Consider the following 14,821-nt stretch of genomic DNA (forward strand, 5'->3'; position numbering starts at 1 on the left):
TCAGCATCTCACAGTCTGTCTCAGATTGGAGAGGCTCCGCCCATCTGCTGCTCTCAGAGACTCGGCCTGCTTTCATCAGTGGACGTTCTCCCAGCTGAATCTTCAGAACAATGTTCTGCTCTGAGACCTGCAGCAGCTTTGGAATGAGCTCCCTTAAGATCCAAGTTCTCATTTGAAACCTGTCCTGATGACAGGAAAAGACCAAAAGGACCTGGCTGCAGACGAGATGGCGCCCGGACATCATTGGCTAGATCCAGACGTGTCTCCACCCACCCCCACCTTTCCGCCCCAAAGATACCCTTTTTTGTCTAAATTTACCCCATAAATTAAACCTACCATGACCTTTTGACCTTTGACATGCTGAAACTCGTTAAAGGTGAATCCTCTGATTCGCAGAGAAAGGCGTCTTTTCACCAATGAGCAACACATAATCACATTACTAATAGAAAGTACGGCGTGGCGCCGCAAAGCCGCTTGTCTGTGCCACAATAATGTGGACGGCGTTAACGGTTGAAAGGTTACGGAACAGCTGAGGAAAGTAAACGCTGCAGCTGAAGTAAAGTGGTTAACAGTTTAACGAACCGGAAAACTTTACCTTAGATCAATCTGAACCCATTTTAAGCTCGTCCTGCAGACTAAAACGTGATTTTGTTCATTCAAACATCTGAATAAAAGCTGCTACAACTCTGAAACTATTGATGTCTGGGCGCCATCTTGTCTGCAGCAGGTCCAACAAATCCACTCAGTTCAAGCGTTTTTAGTTACACTCTAGAACCATGTCAACTTTCAGGCTGTCATGGAAGAGATCTCCAGCTTCGAGGAGCGGCTCTCCACCTTGAAGCAGAAAGGAGAAAGTCTCTTCAGCGGCTGTTCGGACCAAGTTCAGGCCAAGATGAGCCAGCAGGTCCAGACGCAGCTGCAGGGAACCAGAGACAGCTACTCTGCTGTGTGCAGCACGGCCCAGCGGGTCAGTCGCCAACCGCCGCGGACCTCCAGGCCCCGCCCCCCTGCTCAGCCTCTCCGTGTCTCCACAGATCTTCCAGAGTCTGGACCGGGAGCTGCAGAAGCACGTCAGCCATCAGGACGCGCTGCAGCAGTGCCAGGCCTGGCTGTGCGGCGTGCAGGAGGAGCTGCAGCATCAGGCGCCGTCCGGTCTGCAGGAGGCACTCAAGCAGGTTTGCTGCTTTCTGCTGGCCTGAGCGGGTGTCCGTGGTTTGGAGATGAAGAGTGTTTGCTGCGCAGGTGAAGCAGTACCGGGCCCTGCAGGAGCAGGCCAGCACCTACCTGGACCTGGTCTGCTCCCTGTGTGACCTGACGGACGAGGCGGTGAGGAGAGCTGCAGCTCAGGTCCAGCAGGTCAAACTCACGGTGAGTTCCTGTGACCCCCCCCCACAGAGAGCAGCAACTTCATCACTGTGATGACCGCCTTCCATCATTCAGAGTAACTTTATTTACACATATGTGATGTAAACCTGGTCTGACCCGGTCCAGGATCCACCAGAACCCCCTGTACTTCCTGCTGTTGGTCACCTGGCTGAGGTGTGGTCTGTCAATCATGATGAGGAGACCACCTGAGAGATGATCAGCAGAAAGCACTGTAGAACGGGGGGGGGGGGGGGGGGGGGGGGGCTCTTTCTGCTCCAGCCTGTTCAAGGTCAGGGGGGTAGCTGAGACCCATCCCCCCCAACAGCAGGACCTGGGGGGGGTTATAGATTATAGACGATCAGAGACGGGTGAATTGGCGCTGACCGCGGCTGCTGCAGCAGAGGAGGCCTTACTGTGTGTTCCCTGCAGATAGAGGAGCGCATGTCCACCACCCAGGAGCTCTCACAGGCCTGGAGGGAGCTGAAGGAGCAAAAACAAGATCTGAGCAGCTCCTTCCAGGACACGGAGCAGCAGCTTCTCAGCCTGTGTAGGAGGCCGGCTGAGCTGGAGATGAAGATTGCTCAAAACGTGCTCGCTCAGGCCGAGGTGGGTTCCATCACAACCACCAGCATATCCGTCCAAGTTCTGCTGCTTCAGGAAGCTGTTTCTGTTCCTTCAGGAGTGCTGCCTGCAGCTCCAGACCAAGCAGAACGTCTTCACCAAAATGACAGAGACTGTGGACAGACTGACCGGAGGCCAGACCTCCCCGGAACACGCCGATCTGGACCGTCTGAGCCGCTGCTGGGTGGCCCTGCGTCACCAGGCTGAGAAGCTGCAAGCGCAGAAGGAGGAGGATCTGCAGAGGGCCGGGGGCTACCACGCCTGCATAGCGGCTGTGGAGGCGCTGTTCGAGGAGGTGTCTGGAGTTTGGGACAACCTGGCCAGGTCAGTCTGACCTCGCAGAGAAGCATCAAAGATGAGGAACATCTCATCAATCTGTCTGTTTGTGGTGCAGAACGGATGCAGAAAGTTCATCCCAGCACCTGGAGGCTCTGAGAAAACTGGCAGGAACTCTGGAGGAGCGGAAAGCCGTCCTGGAGGAGCTGAAGGAGCAGAAGCAGAAGGTCATCCAGCATCTGAACCTGGATGACAAGGAGCTTGTAAAGGAGCAGGTCAGCCACTTTGAGCAGCGCTGGGCTCAGACGCAGAACCTGATCGACAGAAAGGTGCGGGACTCCATGGTGACCCTGGAGGATATGAGTCAGGTGGAGGCCCGGCTGAGGGAGGCGCGAGATTGGGCGGAGGAGCAGCAGCCCGCTCTGTCAGAGGCAATGAAGATGAGTCCTCCTCCGGAGTTGGCTCAGAGCTTCCTGTTCGACCACCTGAGCATCTGCAGCGAGCTGGAGGCCAAGCAGCTCCTGCTGGCCCAGGCCGTGGCCGACGCTGACCGGGTTCTGCCGCGGCTGGGCCTCAGCGAGCGGCACAACCTGCAGCAGATGATTGCTGACACGCAGGCAGAGGTGGAGGCCCTGAGCGGGAAGGTGGTGCAGCGCAGGAAACACCTGAGCAAGGCCTTCACGGAGAGGACGCAGTTCCTGATGGCCGTGGGTCAGTCCATCGCCTGGGTTCAGCAGAACGAGAAGAAGGCCCAGGAAGAGGAGTACATCGCTCTGCTGGCTGAAGACGTGTCCAAGCAGGTCCGGTCCTGCAGGAACATCCAGAGCAGCCTGAAGGCCTACCGCAGCGAGCTCACCTCCCTGTGGTCTCAGGGCCGAGACCTGATGAGGGAGGCCAGTGAGGAGGAGAGGAGTGAGCTCCTGGCCAAGCTGCAGGAGCTGCAGAGCATCTTTGACCGGACGCTTCACCGGTGTGGCCAGAAGCTGCAGGAGCTGGAGAAGGTTCTGGTGTCCAGGAAGTACTTTAAGGCGGATCTGGAGAGGATCTGCCTGTGGCTGAAACAAGCTGACATTGTGACTTTCCCTGAAACAAACCTGATGGTTGGAGGAGCTGAGCTGGAGGTCCAGCTGCACAAGTATGAGCAGATCATGGAGCAGGCCGTGGAGAACGAGGAACTGCTCCTCGCTGTGCAGAGAGCAGGCCAGGAGGTGCTGCCCACCCTGAACGAGGTGGACCACTGCTACCTGGATGAGAAACTCAATTCCCTCCCGCAGCAGTACAACAGCATCCTGGCTCTGGCCAAGGAGAAGCGGGAGAAGATCCAGCAGGCCATCCTCACCAGGAAGGAGTACTCCTCCTTCATAGACGTCACCCACAAAGCCCTGAAGGAGCTGGAGGAGCAGTTCAGCAGTCTGGGGACACAGCCTGTGGGCCTGGAGACGAAGGAGGTGCTGAGCCTCCAGAGCCAGTACAAAGCCATCCTGGTGGACCTCAGCACTCTGGGTCTGGCTGTGAGCGAGCTGAACCAGAAGAAAGAAGGTTTCCGCAGCACGGGGCAACCGTGGCGCCCCGACGAGATGACTCAGCTGGTGAGCCTCTACAACGGCCTGAAGAGGCTGGTGGAGCAGAAGGTGGAGCATCTGGACGAGACCCTGGAGTCCTTTGAGGACCACAAGGCCATGGCCATGCAGATGGACTCTGAGCTGAGAGCCACCAAGGAGCAGCTGGACAAGGTCAACACAGAGACGCAGTCCGCCGAGGAGCGGCTGAAGAACTACCACACCCTCGCCGGGAGTCTGCAGAGCGCCGACTCCCACCTGTCCAGGCTCATGGAGCAGATGAACAGCCTGGCCCCACGCGTGGACCGGGCCGCCCACGACGCCTCCAAAGAGCAGGTGGTGCTGTGGCAGGAGGAGCTGCGCTCGCTGCAGGCCGCCGTGGGGGAGCTGATCGAAGAGTGCGAGACCCGCTTCGTCCACAGCAAAGACTTCCAGACGGAGATGGAGAAAAGCCTGGAGTGGCTGCAGCAGATCCGCCGCGAGCTGGACTGCGCCGTCATCGTGGATGTGCGCGTGGAGAAGGTCCAGGAGGAGATCAGGAAGCAGCAGATCATGCAGGAGGAGGTGCAGTCCAGGCTCCGCATCGTAGCCGCCCTCAGCAGCCGCGAAAAGCAGAAGTACACGAGCGCCAATGAGCTGGTCCCTGCCCACGTGAACCGCCGGCTGGAGGAGATGACCAAGCTGCAGGCAGACGTCCAGAGAGCGCTGACCGCCAAACAGGTGAGGGGCGGGGTCATTAACTCCATTTAAGATCTTTCCTAAAAGTGTCTTTTTGTTCGAGAACAGACGGTCTATGCAAGACCCACGGTCAGGGTGGGAGGTCCATGAGGAGGGAACGACCTAAAGATGACAAAGATCAAAGCGAAGATCAAAGCAGAAAATAAAGGCAGGAGATCAGAACAAAAGATCAAAGCAGAAAATAAGAACAAAAAATCAAAGCAGGAGATCGAAGCAGAAGATCAAAGCAGAAAATAGAGGCAGAAGATCAAAGCAGAAAATAAAGGCAGAAGATCAGAAGAAAAGATCATGGCAGGAGATTGAAGCAGAAGATCAAAGCAGAAAGTAAAGGCAGAAGATCAAAGCAGGAGATTAGAACTAAAGATCAAAGCATAAAATCACAGCAGAAGATCAAAGCAGAAAATACAGGCAGAAGATCAGAACAAAAGATCAAAGCAGGAGATCGAAGCAGAAGATCAAAGCAGAAAATAAAGGCAGAAGATCCAAGCAGGAGATTAGAACTAAAGATCAAAGCATAAAATCACAGCTGAATATCAAAGCAGAAAATAAAGGCAGAAAATCAAAGCAGGAGATCAAAGCCGAAGATCAGATCAGAGCAATTCTGTGTCCTACTTCATTCACAAGGGTCAAACTTCAGGCTCAGGTTGGCATGCTACACTTGCCACACACAGTTTCAGTTGCCATTGAAACTCCTTATTGGTTAACCTGATCAGGATCAGCAGATCAGGCAGGATTTCTGAAACCTTGAGGATGCTGGCCTTCGATGCCTGGAGTCAGAGACCTCTGATTTAAGGGTTTAAATGTGTGTATAAGCTCCCCCTCCTCTTGGGTTCTCTCAGGATGTGATGGATGGAGGTCAGCTTGCTGTGTTCTTGTGAGCTTCAGATGGTATGACGGGCTTGTGGCTGTGAGTCAGATCTTTGACTGCTGTCTCCTCTCGTCTGAAGATCACTCTGGAGGAAGCTCTGCTGCTGTGTCAGAAGTACCACTTCAGGATGCAGGCCGCCTGTGAGTGGCTGGAGGACGCTGTGTCCTTCCTGCAGCAGGCCAGCCTGGGGGTGGATGTGGAGAACCACGAGGAGTGTCTGCGGCAGCAGGCAGACATCGTGGCCACGGAGCAGGAGTTCCTCATTCACCTGGAGGAGCTGCAGAGCCTCCTCCCCAAGCTGGAGACTCTGGTCAACCCCACGGCAAAGGAGCAGCTGCGACTAAGTGTGGAGTCCGCCCAGCAGAGAGGCGTAGAGGTTCGAGACCAGCTGCAGTGCCACAAGGACGTCCTGCACAGGTCTGCACAGCCCTCATCTCTTTGATAGGACAGCAGAGAGTTGTGGAGAGACGTTGTTTGGCTGTGCGATGGCGTCTAGAAAGTTCATGTCATGTATCAAAAATTAGTGCACTGCAGGTGAATGCAGACCTGGAGCAGCTGAATGCAGATCTGCAGCAGCTGAATGCAGACCAGCAGCTGAATGCAGACCTGCAGCTGAATGCAGACCTGCAGCAGCTGAATGCAGACCTGCAGCTGAATGCAGACCAGCAGCTGAATGCAGACCTGCAGCTGAATGCAGACCTGCAGCAGCTGAATGCAGACCTGCAGCTGAATGCAGACCTGCAGCAGCTGAATGCAGATCTGCAGCAGCTGAATGCAGACCTGCAGCAGCTAAATGCAGACCTGCAGCTGAATGCAGACCTGCAGCTGAATGCAGACCTGCAGCAGCTAAATGCAGACCTGCAGCTAAATGCAGACCTGCAGCAGCTGAATGCAGACCTGCAGCTGAATGCAGATCTGCAGTAGCTGAATGCAGATCTGCAGCAGCTAAATGCAGACTTGCAGCTGAATGCAGACCTGCAGCTGAATGCAGACCTGCAGCTGCTAAATGCAGACCTGCAGCTAAATGCAGACCTGCAGCTGAATGCAGACCTGCAGCAGCTAAATGCAGACTTGCAGCTGAATGCAGACCTGCAGCTGAATGCAGACCTGCAGCAGCTGAATGCAGACCTGCAGCTGAATGCAGACCTGCAGCAGCTGAATGCAGATCTGCAGCAGCTGAATGCAGACCTGCAGCAGCTGAATGCAGATCTGCAGCAGCTAAATGCAGACCTGCAGCTAAATGCAGACCTGCAGCAGCTGAATGCAGACCTGCAGCTGAATGCAGACCTGCAGCTGAATGCAGACCTGCAGCAGCTAAATGCAGACCTGCAGCTAAATGCAGACCTGCAGCAGCTGAATGCAGACCTGCAGCTGAATGCAGACCTGCAGCAGCTGAATGCAGATCTGCAGCAGCTGAATGCAGACCTGCAGCAGCTGAATGCAGATCTGCAGCAGCTAAATGCAGACTTGCAGCTGAATGCAGACCTGCAGCTGAATGCAGACCTGCAGCTGCTAAATGCAGACCTGCAGCAGCTAAATGCAGACCTGGAGCTGACTGCAGACCTGCAGCAGCTGAATGCAGATCTGCAGCAGCTGAATGCAGACCAGCAGCTTAATGCAGATCTGCAGCAGCTGAATGCAGACCAGCAGCTTAATGCAGATCTGCAGCAGCTGAATGCAGACCAGCAGCTGAATGCAGACCAGCAGCTGAATGCAGACCTGCAGCAGCTGAATGCAGACCTGCAGCAGCTAAATGCAGACTTGCAGCTGAATGCAGACCTGCAGCTGAATGCAGACCTGCAGCTGAATGCAGACCTGCAGCTGAATGCAGACCTGCAGCTGAATGCAGACCTGCAGCAGCTAAATGCAGACTTGCAGCTGAATGCAGACCTGCAGCTGAATGCAGACCTGCAGCAGCTGAATGCAGACCTGCAGCTGAATGCAGACCTGCAGCAGCTGAATGCAGATCTGCAGCAGCTGAATGCAGACCTGCAGCAGCTGAATGCAGATCTGCAGCAGCTAAATGCAGACTTGCAGCTGAATGCAGACCTGCAGCAGCTGAATGCAGATCTGCAGCAGCTAAATGCAGACCTGCAGCTAAATGCAGACCTGCAGCTGAATGCAGACCTGCAGCTGAATGCAGACCTGCAGCTGAATGCAGACCTGCAGCAGCTAAATGCAGACCTGCAGCTAAATGCAGACCTGCAGCTGAATGCAGACCTGCAGCAGCTGAATGCAGACCTGCAGCTGAATGCAGACCTGCAGCAGCTGAATGCAGATCTGCAGCAGCTGAATGCAGACCTGCAGCAGCTGAATGCAGATCTGCAGCAGCTAAATGCAGACTTGCAGCTGAATGCAGACCTGCAGCTGAATGCAGACCTGCAGCAGCTAAATGCAGACCTGCAGCAGCTAAATGCAGACCTGGAGCTGACTGCAGACCTGCAGCAGCTGAATGCAGATCTGCAGCAGCTGAATGCAGACCTGCAGCAGCTGAATGCAGACCTGCAGCTGAATGCAGACCTGCAGCTGAATGCAGACCTGCAGCAGCTAAATGCAGACTTGCAGCTGAATGCAGACCTGCAGCAGCTGAATGCAGATCTGCAGCTGAATGCAGACCTGCAGCAGCTGAATGCAGATCTGCAGCAGCTGAATGCAGACCTGCAGCAGCTGAATGCAGATCTGCAGCAGCTAAATGCAGACTTGCAGCTGAATGCAGACCTGCAGCTGAATGCAGACCTGCAGCTGAATGCAGACCTGCAGCAGCTAAATGCAGACTTGCAGCTGAATGCAGACCTGCAGCTGAATGCAGACCTGCAGCTGAATGCAGACCTGCAGCAGCTAAATGCAGACCTGCAGCTAAATGCAGACCTGCAGCAGCTAAATGCAGACCTGCAGCTGAATGCAGACCTGCAGCTAAATGCAGACCTGCAGCAGCTGAATGCAGACCTGCAGCTAAATGCAGACCTGCAGACCTGCAGCAGCTGAATGCAGACCTGCAGCAGCTGAATGCAGACCTGCAGCTGAATGCAGACCTGCAGCTGAATGCAGACCTGCAGCAGCTAAATGCAGACTTGCAGCTGAATGCAGACCTGCAGCAGCTGAATGCAGATCTGCAGCTGAATACAGACCTGCAGCAGCTGAATGCAGATCTGCAGCAGCTGAATGCAGACCTGCAGCAGCTGAATGCAGATCTGCAGCAGCTAAATGCAGACTTGCAGCTGAATGCAGACCTGCAGCTGAATGCAGACCTGCAGCTGAATGCAGACCTGCAGCAGCTAAATGCAGACTTGCAGCTGAATGCAGACCTGCAGCTGAATGCAGACCTGCAGCTGAATGCAGACCTGCAGCAGCTAAATGCAGACCTGCAGCTAAATGCAGACCTGCAGCAGCTAAATGCAGACCTGCAGCTGAATGCAGACCTGCAGCTAAATGCAGACCTGCAGCAGCTGAATGCAGACCTGCAGCTAAATGCAGACCTGCAGACCTGCAGCAGCTGAATGCAGACCTCCATCACCATCAAGTCCTGCATGTCTGCTGATAAAACTGCAGCCATGCAGGACCAGCCTGACCTGCTGATGCAAACATCTCGGGGTTGTGCTGAAGCTGCTTGGTAGGCGTGTCTGGCTTCTTTCCCTGCTCTCTTTGCTGTAGGGTCTGCAGACGCCCACCTGGTTCAGACTAGAACTCTTCAGTACAGGTTCCCTCTGTTCTCTGGATCTCTGGGGGAGGGGCCACAGCCTCTGCTCAGATGTGTGTCTTCTTTCAGCTGCGTGGCTCAGTGGACGTCCTTCCAGGAGGCGCGGCAGACCGTCATCGAGCTGATGAACGAGGCAGAGAAGAAGCTGACTCAGTTTTCCACGGCCAAGGCGGCTACCAGTCAGGAAGCAGAAGACCGTCTGAGCAGCCACAGGGTAGGAGCAGGACCTCCAGCAGAGATCCCGTCCTCCTTTGAGCTTTGAGTCTGAGCGCTGCTTGTGCCCCGCAGACCCTGGTGTCACTAGTGAGCGGCTTTCAGGAGAAGCTCAGCAGTCTGGAGGAGCAGGCTACTCAGCTGGAGCTGGTAGGAAGTGATGCCAGCAAGGCCACCATCAGCCGCTCCATGACCACGGTGTGGCAGCGCTGGACGCGACTCCGCAGCGTGGCGCGAGGGCAGGAGAGAGTCCTGGAAGACACTGCCCAAGAGTGGGGCACCTTCAGGGAGAAGGTACACTAACTGAAGGCGTGGTGGAGGCGGAGCGCAGCTGGACGTTCTCTGAGGGCGTCAGTCTGTTACAGATGCTGAAGGTGAGGAGCGTCTCAGAGGATCTTCAGAGCCGGTTCCCCGACAGCGCTGTGGAGAAGGCCTCGAAAGCTACTCTCCAGTCTCTGCTGGACCAGCACGACCTGCTGAGCCAGGACCTGGAGCGGGAGCTGTCCGCCCTCATGCTGCTGCGGCAGTACGCCCTCAGTCTGCTGCACGCCGTGGAGGTGCCGTCGCCCACAAATGACCACGAGGAGCTGCCCAGCCTGAAGGAGATCAGGGAGGTTCAGGACCACATGGAAAGGTGAAGACCTGCTTCTGGATTTTTTTTTTTTTTTTTTTTTTTTTATTTTTTTTTTAACTTGTCCTGTCCAACAGCTAGGCAAACAGATGAGAGCTGAGGGCCTCTTGTGTTGGACATATTTTATTTTAACAAGAGGGGTTATTCATCTTCAGACAAACCAAAGGTATGTCTGAATAAACCCCTTTTGTAATTGAGGCCAAACTTTATTAATTTCAATCATGTTTGAAAATCTTTGGTGTTGGACCGGACGGAAAAGGAAAGAGGGGAACAAGAGAGAGGGACGTTAGAGAGAGGGGGGGGTAGGAGGGTGATAATAGGAGGGGAAGGGGGGTAAGACCATGAAGCAGCATAGAGCAGGCAGGTTTACTGGTTGTTTATCGTTACGGTACGGTTCAAATGTAGTACAAAAAGGGCGGGGCCTGTTCACACACACTCAAATATTATCAACACACCTGCTAGCCGCAGAAATGTCCACATGTCAACATGCACACAAAACAGATAGTGTTCACGAACGCATACTTATGCCTTTAAACCAACTAGTGTGAAATCTTTCATTCATTCAATCATGCAAACTATTAGTGCAAAGGTGAGCTAACACCTGTGCTCAGGTGAGTGTTTATGTTCTTCTAAAATGGATGGTGGAATGTGAAAAGAAGGAGGAGGAGCGCCCAGCCACCCCCACACCCATACCCCAGCCGCAGCAGCAGCGGCAGCCGGAATTCCCCCAGCGCCACACGGGAACAGGCAGGGAACAACCGCCCCCCGGGCGACCAAGACCGCCACCCAGGCCAGGGCCAGCAGGACCGCCGCGAGGCCCCCAGAGCCAGAGAGCAGGGAGGCGCAGAGGGAAAGAGAGCGCCGCCCCAGCCCAGCCAGGAAAGCAGCCCCCCGCCGCGCCGGAAGAGCCCAACGCAGGGCCCCACCGGAGAGGGACGCCCACAGCCCCAGACGAGCACCCCACCACCACCCAGGAGTTCCGGGCATCCCCCCCGCCCCGACCCCAGGTACGAGCCAGGACCCCCCAAGGGAGACCCGCTCCGCACTCCAGGCAGCCACCCACCCGGCCCACGGTTGGTCCAGGTAGGAGCAAGGCAGGGGCCCGCCGCCCCCGCCCAGGAGGGGGGAACCCCGGGGAAAAAAGGGCGGCCCATAAGGGATGTTATAAATATGGCCCGACCAGGCTCGGCCATGTTGGAAGTTTGGCGGGGCCCAGCGCCCAGGGGCAAGGACCAGGACCCACCCCCCAGGGACACGAACACCCCCGGCTCAGGTGTAATATGAACCCCCCCACCGTGCGGAGAGAGCACCGCCGGGCCCAGGGAGCCGGCACCCAAGGGACACGGCCGCCATCGCCAAGGGGCCCACACCCCCCACCAGGGACGGGGTAGGGGACAGATGGACCCAGGTCCCACCTTCCTTGTAAAATGTGTGTGCGTGTATGGGTGTTTGAGAGGGTGTTTGTGTGCATGTGTGTGTGTTTATGTTTGAATGTATATATTGAAGGGGGAGGGGTGTGTGTACTAAGGGGGGTGCAGTTAAAATTGGCGAGTAGGGCACTAAGGGGACATCTCCTGATTACTCACAGTGATGTCCCCTCACCCTCCACACCAAGGGGCCCTAAATGTCTAAGGTGCGGTTAAAATTGGCGGGTAGGGTGCCAGGAGGACATCTGCTGCTTGCTGGCAGTGATGTCCAAGCACCCCCCCTACCAAGGACCCTACGTGTCTAAGGTGCAAATAAAACCGAAAGAGGGGGGGCCCACTCCATACGGCAACCATAGGAGGGGGGCCACTCCCAAGTAGCCCCCCCCCAAGGCGCATCGCAGGCTAAACCCCCCACCCCCTCACCCTAATATGAGGTTATATAAGGAAGGGGGTAAGTTGGGGACAGCTGGTAGACTGTCCCCCGGTGGTCAAACAGCCGTCCCCCAGCCCACCCCCAGCAAAGGGGCCAGGGCCACCCAGCCCAGGGGCCCACCCACGGAGGCGCCGACACCCCAGGCCCGGCACCACCCACCCCACACAGAGAGAGAGGAGCCAGAAAGCGTCGCCCCCCCCCGGAGCAAGCCCAGGCCCCCACCCCCAGACGCCGGCCCTAGAAGAGCTCTGGTCAGGCCTCGACGGGACCGAGGAGGCCAACCGGCCGAGGCAACCACTGATTGCCTCAGCGGAGACCCCGACCCGCTAGCCCCCCCGACCCGTACTAATAATGGGCCCCCCCTCCCCCCCAGAACGCCCCCCCACAGGACAGGGCCGACAAGCCCCCCACCCCACCCCACCCCAGACCCCGCAGCCGAAGCGGGTGACACCCAGAGCGACCGGGGGCCCCGAGAGGGTTGTCCCGTCCCGTCCCAGAGCCAGGGAAGGGCCGATCCCAGCCCCAGGTGCAGATGGGCAGCCCATCCGGCGCCGCTGGGCCCCCCCCACCCGAGCAGGGCCCCCCGCCAACCCCCCCCAGCACTGGCAAAGGGACCACCCCCCCAAGCCAAGCCAGACCACCACCCCACCCCCCCACCACGCACCCCCACACCCAAGCCCAGAGGACCACGCAGCGCCCCAGCCCGCCCCACCCAGGCACCGGACCCGACCCCCCGACCAACGGAGCCCCCCACCGCCCCCGCCAGGCACCGGAAGCCCCGACCCCCACCCCAAACCACGGCAGAAGGGCAAGGAGCAGCGACGACCAGGCCCTCCACCCCCTAAGTCATGGAGTCAACCACAGGAGACCAGAGAGACTGAATTCTTTCAAAGTTACTTGAGCTTTGGGCTGACATTTTTTCCAAGCTGATATGATCAAACAGCAGATTTCTGTGTTGACTTATGTTTATATTTTTCTTGTTTTTCCAATTTATTAAAATAGTTTTTTTGGCAATACAAAGAGTTATGAAAATGATAGATGCTAATCCTTCTTCTATATCGATGGCACTCATGTCACCAAGCACACAAAGTGACGGTGAGGCAGTGATTGAAACCTTAAGCCAGACTGATAAATCGGCACATACCTGCTGCCAGAGAGCCTGGACAGGAGTGCAGAACCACAGTGCGTGCATGTAGCTGTCGGGTAGATTATTATCACAGTGCTCGCAAATGTCTGAGTTACTGAGACCCATCTTGAACATCCTCTGTCCAGTGTAGTAAATTCTGTGAAGAGTTTTGAGATGGATTAGCTGCAGATTTGGACTTTTTGTCAGTTTAAAGGTGTTTAGACAAAGTTCTGACCAGAAGCTTTCATCTGTGCTGATGCTCAAATCTGCATCCCATTTTTTTGTTGGAAGGGCAATATTGTTATCTAAATTACATAAAAGTTTGTATATTTTGGAGAGAGTTCTATTCATTGAAAAATTAATCAGAGTGGTAACTACATCTGGTAGCTTTAAATCGTCGTCTTTAATTTTATACTTTTTAGTAATACTTGATTTAAGTTGCTGATATTCCAAGAAGTTATTTATTCCATGTTTGTCTTGAAGTTCCTGGGGGGTTATGAATCTTCTATCAATAATTACGTGCTCTAGTTGTTTTATGCCCCCTGCTTGCCAAGCTGGGAAGTGAATCATTTTTTTGTTAATAAGGATGTCCGGGTTGTTCCAGATGGGTGTCATTTTGCACGGTTGAATTGATGATTTTGATATTTTGAGAAATTCCCACCAGGCTGTTAAGGTGGCATTTATATTAATGCTTTTGAAACAATCCTGTTTTTTAACTGTTTGGCTAATAAATGGTAGCTGTGACAGGTTGATCTTTCCACATAACGCCTGTTCCAAGTCTAACCATGAGTTGGTTTCTGGATTATTTTTTAACCATTTTAAGATGTATTGTAATCTATTTGCAAGAAAGTATTTGTGGAAGTTAGGTAATTCTAATCCTCCACAGTTTTTTGCAGATTTTAAAGTTTTTAGACTAATTCTTGCAGGTTTGTTGTTCCATAGAAAGCTTGATATGGATGAGTCTAATGTTTTGAACCATTTTAATGGCGGTTGTGTGGGAATCATTGAGAAGAGATAATTAACTTTGGGTAAGATTTTCATTTTTACCGTGGCTACCTTGCCCATAAGGGACAGAGGCAGGTTGGTCCAGCGTGTTAGATCGTCCTGTATGCTTTTCAGTAATGGGGTGTGGTTTAGCTGCACCAGTTCTGATAGTTTGGGGGAAAAGTAGATACCCAGATATTTGATATTTCCTGTTTTAACTGGAATTGTGAGTCTTTGTTCCATATTCCTGTTGAGTGGTAATAAAACAGACTTATTCCAATTAATGGAATAGTCTGATATGGAGGAGAATTCATTTATGATCATTGCTGTTTCATTTACAGAATGTAAATTCCTTAAAAACAGTAATATGTCATCCGCATAAAGACTAATTTTATGATGGCTGTGTTTGGTTTTTATTCCTATAATGCTCTCATTCTGTCTTATTGCTGCAGCTAAAGGCTCAATGAATATAGCAAAAAGAGAAGGAGAGGGAGGGGGCTGCTTCTGGATTCTGAGTCTAGGGCAGCTCGGGTCAGGGTCACCCAGGTGAACCTTCACCACCAGCTTCATGAGAAAGTCTGAAGTCTTTGGGACAAAGACGGTTCCTGAGTCCTGAACTGAAGCTGGACATCCATCAGACTCTGCAGCAGAACAGTCTGATAGTTAAAAAAACACTTGCACTCATTCCTCTGTTATTGTGAGACTAGGTGGTCCTGAAGATCTGTGCAGACGAAAGGGGGACATCCCTGGAACCTGATTTATGTGAGAGGTCTTTTCCCAGAATGACTCCAATGTGACATAAAAACCACAACAGGTAGAACACAAAGACACATTTAATGTCGTGAACATGAGCTGCAGAGGTTTGGTCCAGGGACTGCAAAAG

The 14,821-nt window shown here is 54.2% G+C and overlaps 1 protein-coding gene across 17 annotated transcripts in view; it reads left to right on the forward strand.

The window, feature by feature from the left end:
• Positions 1-14,821, forward strand: part of LOC101164701 (nesprin-1-like) — a 108,198-nt gene that overhangs the window by 55,808 nt on the left and 37,569 nt on the right. For all 17 annotated transcript variants that reach the window (XM_023951580.1, XM_023951581.1, XM_023951575.1 and 14 more), the window contains 10 exons: positions 791-967; positions 1,035-1,175; positions 1,243-1,368; positions 1,795-1,971; positions 2,045-2,310; positions 2,381-4,541; positions 5,507-5,844; positions 9,194-9,338; positions 9,413-9,631; positions 9,703-9,971. In XM_023951580.1, the coding sequence (XP_023807348.1) occupies positions 791-967; positions 1,035-1,175; positions 1,243-1,368; positions 1,795-1,971; positions 2,045-2,310; positions 2,381-4,541; positions 5,507-5,844; positions 9,194-9,338; positions 9,413-9,631; positions 9,703-9,971 (4,019 nt within the window). The remainder of the gene's footprint in view (positions 1-790; positions 968-1,034; positions 1,176-1,242; positions 1,369-1,794; positions 1,972-2,044; positions 2,311-2,380; positions 4,542-5,506; positions 5,845-9,193; positions 9,339-9,412; positions 9,632-9,702; positions 9,972-14,821) is intronic.

Source organism: Oryzias latipes, chromosome 22, assembly GCF_002234675.1.
Source record: "Oryzias latipes chromosome 22, ASM223467v1".
Taxonomy (NCBI): Eukaryota; Metazoa; Chordata; class Actinopteri; order Beloniformes; family Adrianichthyidae; genus Oryzias; species Oryzias latipes.